The following is an 8,476-nucleotide window of genomic DNA, read 5'->3' on the forward strand; positions in this document are numbered from 1 at the left end:
GTGAGAAAGTATGCGGCGATCGGATACACGTCAACAAGCAGAAATTTTTATGCAAATGGTAAAACGCCGCCCTTTACATTGAATGTTGCACATAGTAGTTTTTTTACAATGTTTCAATCCTCATAAAGAAAAGCATCCACTAAGGTATGTGAAGTTTCAACACAAGGAGATTAATTGACCTACTCGCATGTTTGGTAACTTTTCCGCCAAGGGAGTGGGAGTTTGTATGAGAGAGTTAGTCGAGAGATTACATGTGGAAAATATTTTTTACTCATGTTCCCTTGTTCGGCACATGATGGGAGTTAGTCCAGGATTTCCCATGGGAAGAAATTGGTTGGAAGTGGCTCCGTCAACTCTCGATATTCTTCCTACTTAAACTCATATTCACTCCAATCAATCAGTGAACTTTTTGTCTCCTCACCCCTCAACTCTTATTCCTCATCTCTAACTTACATCATGAAATAGAGTACAAAGTAATGAAGAATTTGAGAAAACTATATGCTAGGCAACCAGCCCCAAGAAAATAATTGCACTCTCTTTGAACCAGGCCAGGCTCCATGCCCGATCGCCTTGGCTCATCGCAGTTGGTGCCTATCTAGGCCTTGCTCCTCCCGGCAGACGCTAGGTATTGTGCCCGCACAGCTGAGCCCGCGGAGACGGATGCGGAATTGAAGGCATGGGCCACACGGCAACGGTCCATGCGGAGGGGAGGAGACAGGTTCAGTCGCTCCGGCTGTGTGTCTAGCAAGCCTGCGCCTGCCGAGCCGGAGGATATCCTCCTCTGTGGCGCCATATATCGGGCACTGACATCGGCGGAAGTGAACACCCTCTGTCGCCGCCGCAAAAATGGCAAGGCAATCCGGCTAGGCATGTAGGAGCCCAAGTGGCTCACCAAGGATAAAGTAGCCACCATAGCGAAAGCCGCCCGTCTCACCAAGGAGCAGGCCCGCGCCGCCCGGTGTTTGGTCGGGATCCGCTCCTCCTCCTCCTCCACGTCCGACGACGGCACCACCGCCGACGACGAAGACTCCTCTCTGGTCGCCGAGGCCTAGGCCAAAGGCTACTACCGCCATTCCTGTGAGCCTGAGAGGAAGCGCCTGGCGAGGAAATGGTGGATTCTGGCACCCTCCCTCCGCATCTATCTATCTATCTAGCTACCGTTAGGCATTTCGTATGGAGGTGATGAACTTACCCATTTTGTGTATGCTTATATAAACAAAATATCCAATTCCGATCTCGGGCTCATTTGCACCCAGTGAACCGTAAATTCAAAAACAAATACTAGTAAAATTAAAAAACTGTTTTTTGCATGAAAGATGTGTTCAGTGCATGAGGTGTCTGCCAAATTTCAAAACAGTTAGAGATCTGAGTAGCTCTCAACAAAAAATGGGTCTGGAAAGTGCACAAACAGTAAAATTTTTCACAAACCTCAAATCAAATTTATCTTTTTTGCAGAGAGCTATTCATACATCCAGATGCTCTGAAATTTGGCATCGCACTCAGGCATCTTTCTCCACAAAAAAATATTTAGTATTTTTAACTTTTTTTTGTTCACTTCCGGGCTCAGAGCCCAGGAGCCAAAACACCACTCCCTGTATAAACTTGCTATTCCCAATCTATATGTATGCTATGTTGTGTAGTGTTGATCATATTGCATGGGTTGTATGGACGTGGGGTTTTGAATACGAGGAGAGTGACTACAGACGCGGAGAAATGAGTAGTGAACATGCGCTGTCCATGGATGTAAGGGGTTAGCTTTCCGGTTGTAGATGCTCTGATCTGGCCTGTTATGATTGCTTTAGTCATCACTTCTTTCTTCCGAGAAAAACGATTGCTCGTTGCGATAAATGGGATGAACATCAATTGAAAAAAAGCAACCCACAGAGGTATAGGATTTACAAATCACATCTCAGTTGGTAAGAAAAAGTATGTACAGCCCAACAAACAGCCATTGCAGCCCAGTCTGACTCAGCAAGCAAGCAATTGGACAACTGGACAGCGTCACGTGTGCTGCTTGGAGTACTTATGTCGAGTTTAAAACTCTGGGTTGAATCTTTTGAGGGGAGGAGGCAGTCCAGTCGCTCCGGTTGTGTGTCTAGCAAGTCTACGCCTGATGAGCCAGAGGATAGCCTCCTCCGCGACGCCATCTATCAGGCATTGACATCGGCGGAGACGGACATTCACTACCGTCGCCACAAAAATGACAAGGCGATCTGGCTTGGCATGTAGGAGCCCGAGCAGCTTGCCAAGGAGAAAGTGGTTGCCACGATGAAAGCCGCCCGCCTCACCAAGGAGCAGGCCCATGCTGCCCGATGTGTGGCCGAGATCTGCTCCTCCGCCTCCTCCTCGTCCGACGACGGCACCACCATCGACGACGAATACTCCCCTCTGGTCGCCACGGCCTACGCCAAAGACTACTACGTACCGCCATTCTGGTGAGCTCGAGATGAAGTGCCTAGCGAGGAAATGGTGAGCTGTCGCCCTCCCTCGGCATCTATCTATCTATATATCTGGCTACTGTTAGGCATTACGTATGCAGATGGTGAACTTGCCACATTTTGTGTATGCATGTATAAACCAAATATCCAATTACAAGCCCGAGCTCATCTGCACCCAATGAACAATAAATTCAGAAAACAATACTAGCAAAATTAAAAAAACAATTTTTTGCATGAAAGATGTGTTCAATGAGTGAGGTGTGTGCCAAATTTCAAAGCATTTACACATCTGAGCAGCTCTCGGTAAAAAAAGTGAGTCCAAACAGTGCACAAACAGTAAACTTTTTCACAGACCTCCGATTTGTCTTTCTTACCGAGAGCTACTCAGAAATCCAAATGCTCTGAAATTTGGCACGGGTATCACGCACTCGGGCATATTTCTCTAAAAAAAGATTTTTAAAATTTTATTTAGCATTTTAACAAAAGAAAACAAATGTTCACTCCCGCGCTCAGAGCCCAGGAGCCAAAATGCCGCTCCCTGTATAAACATACTATCCCCGGTCTATATGTATGCTACGTTGCGTAGTGTTGATCATCTTGCATGGGTTGTATGGATTTGGTGTTTTGGACATGAGGAGGGCGGTTGCGGCCGCGGAGAAATGAGTAGTGAACATGTGCTGTCCACATATGTAAGAGGTCATCTTTCCGGCCGTAGATGCTCTAATATGGCTTATTTTGATTGCTTTCGTCATTATTATTATTTTTGAGGATTGATTGCTTTCGTCATTATTACTTCTTTCTTCCGAGAAAAACGATTGCTTACTGTAAAAAATGGGATGAACATCAATTAGAAAAAGCCATGGAGGTACTACAGGATTTACAAATCACATCTCAGTTGGTCAAGACAAAGTACAGCCCAACAAACAGCCATTGCAGGCCAGTCTGACTCAGCAAGAAAGCAATTGGACAACTGGACTGCGCCACGTGCGCTGGTTGCAGTACTTAGATCGAGTTTAAAAACTCTGGACTGAATCTCTTGATACACGAGATTGACTTGAGCATTGTTAATTAATTCCTGGGATCAAACCATCGCCAGTAATTTAATGCGTGGAACAATTTACATTGTACTACGATCTAATCTGGTCTACTCAGCCCCTAAGCAGCAATCGATCACGGCGACTCGTCGCCGTCGGTGACGAGCCGCCGGTACCCCCGCGGCGGCCGGGAGAAAAGCGGTAAGCAGCCGTTGGTACTCCGCTGCTCGCCCATGGAGCTGAAGCACGTGCGCAGATCGTCCACCAGCCACTTCCTGGCGCCGCGGAACAGCCCCGGGCGACGCCGCCGCCTCTGCCGCTCCTGCTCGTCCTCCCGGAGGCGGAGCTCCACCGTGTCGCGCAACGAGGCGTCGCGCGGGCAGGCCCTCACGGCCCGTGCCGCCACGGCGCGCGCGCGCCGGGCGTCCCCGTGGGCGAGCTCGAACGCGAGGTACGCGCACCAGTAGTCGCCGTACGCGTCGGCGGTGGCGCCGCCGTCCTCGCTGCGGAGGCCGCCGTCCTTGGCGCAGACGGCGCCCCACTCCTCGAAGAGCCACCGGGCGACGCCGACGCCGCCGCCCTCCTTCTCCATGGCGATCCACGTCCTGTAGACGGACGCGTAGTCCTTGACGCAGCAGAGGGCGCCGCGGAGCAGCAGGCGCGCCTCCTTCATGTCGCCGTCCACCCTGCGCATCTCCCGCGCCGTCTCGCACCACCGCAGCGCCTGGCCGCGCGCGGGCCTGGTGGCGTCCAGGAACTCGTAGACGCTCCGGCGCCGCTGCCGCTGGGCCTCGCCGAGCACGGCCATCCCCATCTCGTGGCCGAACGGAACCGGGCCGGAGAGCCGCAGATGCGCCCGCCCTGGAGCACTCGTGGTCAATGTCTAGCTAGCGATTAGGGCACTGAGTTCGTGAGACGAGCAGAGCGAGGGCGGCAATTTGTAAGGGGCATCTGGTGGAAGCCGTGCTACACGCGATGCGGTTGGTTATCTGACTCCAATCCGTCTTCGGAGAGAGAGAGAGAGAGAGAGAGAGAGATAGACCATGCTAATACTTCGCTCGTGCTATCATTCCACATAACGGATTGCCGCGCGCGAACTTGCCGAATTCGTTAGCATGTCTGGCGATGGCAGTACCTTTTTTTTTTTAACTTCGAATCTATTCATCATCAATCAATCATGATAGTAGAACGAATAACAAAAATAATAAAAATTACATCCAGATTAATAGACCACCTAGCGACGACTAATAAGAACTAACAAATTGCTGCCGTTATCGCCCCTGCCGGGCAAAACTTGTTACTGATGGCACTACTGACGTGTTTGGTTGGCCATGCATTTTGTCTCTTTGCGTACTTGTACCAGTTAGGCCTGCTTGAGCAAATACATGCAAAAAACCAACATCTGAATGTTGTTTGGTTGCGTGCATACCCCCAGCTTTGCTGCCTATCAGCGATCGCCAACCCCGACGTCGACGTAGGACGACCCGGCCTAGTACAATGAATACATGCAGGACATCATTTGTGAGGGTGGCCAAGCGTGCGATGCCAACAAGACCAAAAGTCAAGACGGTCGCGACCAGTTGACTGAAGGGCAAGAAGACCCAAATGACCACGACAAAGAAGACACCGACAGCCACAACCAAGGGCAAGAAGACGGTGTGGACATCTAGGACGAGCCATTGTTCCACGATGAGCTCTCCCAACAAGTAAATGCACAAAGGAGGTGGCAAAGCATCCGGACAGAAGGATACACCAAGGATGAGAACAAGTTGATTTGCAAAGGTTGGGTAGAAATTGGACAAGATCCCAAGACCGACGCCGAGAAAAATGGCACAACGTTTTGGACGATGCTCCATACATACTTTCATGAACGTAGAAAGTTTGAGCCTTACACGTTTAAAAGTAACAGTGGCGAGGTGTCAAACCAAAAAAAGGTGGGGCTTCATCCAATTGGTCTAACAAGTTTTGTGCCACCCTTCAGAATATCACTGGTTGTCCCGTGAGTGGCCTAGGCATCAAAAATATGGTATGTAATTCCTTCCCCTTGTTCATATGTGTGTATCTTGTTGGTTGATGCTTTCATCTCCATTGCATATGAATGCATATTGTTGTTTTCATCTTCATTTGTAGGGATTCCAATCTTTGGAAACTTTTAAGGCCAACGTGGGAACAAGATATTCACTTTGACCCATTGTTGAACAATGATTTGTGAGTGTCCAAAGTTCAAGGAGCAATATGCCGCTCAAAAGAAAGGTGGGGCCGATGGTAGTCGCTGAGCCAAGTGAAGGTGAGAAGCGGCCGAGGGGGGAGGCCAACTCCAAGTTGGATGACAAGTGTGATGCTTAGACACTCGCTTTACAAGAAATTTTGAAGGGGTTCATGACCCAAAAGGAAGCGAGGTTGGAGAGGAAGCGCCAAGAGAAAGAGGAGCAAATGAAGACCTACTTCCACATACAAAAGAAAAAATCTTGAGGTCGAGGAGAGCTATGTCCGAACAAAAGGAAGCAAGTTGAAACTCGATCTAATCTCGAAGAAAGTCAAGATTATGTCGGCCGACTTGAGCAAGGCGTCCCATTAAACTCGACCAAGGTGTCCCAAGAAAGAGGATTTGGTTCGAGAAGAAGCAAAAGAAGTTGCTCCAGATATATGCATGAACTATGGCCGAGACGTGATTATTTTGTATGCTGGCATACCAGCATGAACTGCGTTCGAGATGCATGAACTATGGCTGAGAGGTGATTTTTTGTAGACTGGCATGTATGCCGGCCGCTGACACGTAAGCCGGTATGAATTATGGCCGAGAGTCCAAAACAAATCTTGAAGTTGTAGACGAAAACTAAATCAAACCCTGAACTTCGAATCCCGGAAATTGGCACGCTGAACTTGTAATCCTGGTCTATTTTGGATCCTAGATCTGTTTGGCACACTGGGAATACTACAATCCCGATCGAGATTACCTGGAACTCTCACGGACAAGAATTTGGGCCAGCCCACTAAAACACAGCATGCATTCGTGAAGTTTAAAAAATGTTCTCGTATTTCTAAAATTGTTCAAAAGTTAAAAAATGGTCCTACTTTCTATTTTCAGCACAAATTCAATTCCTTTTGTGCTTTTTAAAAAAATGGAAATTTGAAATTCTATTCGCACTTTTAAAAACTGTTCATGATTTCTAAAATATCACGTTTGTCAAAAAATGTTCAGAATTCCAACAGTTTTTCATATGCTATAAAATTGATTCAGATTTTCAAAAATTCAGAGTTTCAAAAAATGTGTTTGAAAAAAGAGTGTTCGTGTAGTTTTATAAAATGTTTATTGTAATGAAGAAAATGTAAAACATGTATTTGGAAAAGTATTACCATGTATTCAAAAAAGTTTTGAAAACATGTAAGTAGAAAATGTACATAATGTATTTGGGAATATTAAAAGTTTATCAAAAAATATTTAATGTGTGCATTAAAATGTACATTGGGTACTCACAAAATTAGACATGTGTAAAAAAGAAAAAAGAAAAGAAAAACCAAAGCAGCGCGCGAGTGACTATGCTAATGGGCCAGCCCAATTCAGCAAATACCGGCTAAGTCCTCTCAAGGTTCAAAATAGACCAGGATTAGAGAGTTGGTCTGCTAACTACAGGGATTGAGAGTTTGGGATTTAATTTAGCTTTTGCCTATAAATTCAAGGTTTATTTTGGATTTTTTTTCCTTTTTCAATTGGCATGTATATTGGCCGTGGGGGCGTATGTCGGCATGAACTATGACCAAGAGGCGTTTGTTTCAAGCTTTTATTTGTGCAAAATATGTTTATTGAACAATTCAGCCAGATGGACCAAATGGGTCTGCCTGTTGGATGCACCAACCAGATTTGCACTTTAACCCACCCAAACAAACAAAAAAGGATTAAATCTGCGTCCGTTTAGATATCTCCTGCCGAGTACATAGGCTTGCACCGAGAATCTCCCCATCTTTGACGCCGGCAGCCAATTAGGGTGTATTTGGTTGCCTGTATAGGCCTCGACCAAACCTGCGTGGGAAGTGATCAGCCTGTTTGGTAGCCCGCATACACTACTGGGCCTGCATCGCACGCTTCTTAAAGCATCTTTGGGCCTGCCTCACTGGAAACGCACGAATCGGCAGTTTCTTCAGGGTCAGGCCCGAGCGATGCACGTGGGCGGCGGCGGCTGCACGCGCGCGGCCACGCTCGAGAAGCTGCGTTGCTTCCCGAAGCGCTGGCAGTTATTAGCCTCACCGCCCCTCACCGCTCCCTCTCCCCACTCTTCCCCACTCTCCCAACTCTCACCGGCGGCGACGGATCGGAGCAGAGGAAGAAGACCACCGGACTCCATCACCGGCGGCGGCGGATCAGAGCAGAGGAAAAAGAGCACCGGACTCCATCAATGGCGGTAAGCACTTCTCTCTCTTCGACATGCACGCTAGATTCGATCCACGGCGATAGATTCGATCCACGGCGGAGGGAATGGGGAATTGTAACACCCTGAGAATCATGCTATAGTAATCTCATGCCTAATGGTGCCAAGTCATCACAATTATTTTATTTTTATTAATCACTCTGTTTCAATCCGACCTCAAATTCAAATTTATAAAAGACAAGTTAAATTATTATTCCTTCGAACTGTAAAACAAAAATGTTCGATGAGTTGCAAAAATTCACTAACTAATTGACATGAATAGACCAACATTATTTGAAGTAATTAAATGCCCTTAACCTAATTAAAACAGTGCCAAAAACAACATTTAATATTTTTCTAATTTATGAAAAATTCAAACTAATTCCAAACTTTTTGTGCAGTCCAGGAATAGTATCTAGTATTATTGGGCAAAGTTTCAAAATTAACAAATTCATTTGATCACTAAACTATTTAGAAATAATAGCTACTTATTATTTTAGCAATCGAAAAGAAGAAAGATTCCTGTGCACTTTGGCCCATCGTGAATAGTACAAGCCCAGCCCATCTCTCTTTTCCTTCAATCTCTGTACAGGAGGGC

General features: G+C 46.9%; 1 protein-coding gene across 1 annotated transcript; it reads right to left on the bottom strand.

Moving 5' to 3' along the window:
- Window positions 1-3,366: 3,366 nt before the first annotated feature.
- LOC147971402 (uncharacterized) lies at window positions 3,367-4,495 on the bottom strand. The gene has a single exon (XM_087522772.1). The coding sequence runs from the start codon at window positions 4,284-4,286 to the stop codon at window positions 3,609-3,611; it is 678 nt and encodes a 225-aa protein (XP_087378898.1). The 5' UTR covers window positions 4,287-4,495; the 3' UTR covers window positions 3,367-3,608.
- Between the last annotated feature and the right edge of the window lie 3,981 nt (window positions 4,496-8,476).

This window comes from Triticum urartu, chromosome 5A (assembly GCF_056163025.1).
Source record: "Triticum urartu cultivar PI428250 chromosome 5A, HENAU_Tu73, whole genome shotgun sequence".
In the NCBI taxonomy this organism is placed as follows: domain Eukaryota; kingdom Viridiplantae; phylum Streptophyta; class Magnoliopsida; order Poales; family Poaceae; genus Triticum; species Triticum urartu.

Excerpts from the sequence above, each read along its gene's own strand:
- LOC147971402 (XM_087522772.1), bottom strand. The coding sequence starts at position 4,286 with ATGGGGATGGCCGTGCTCGGCGAGGCCCAGCGGCAGCGGCGCCGGAGC.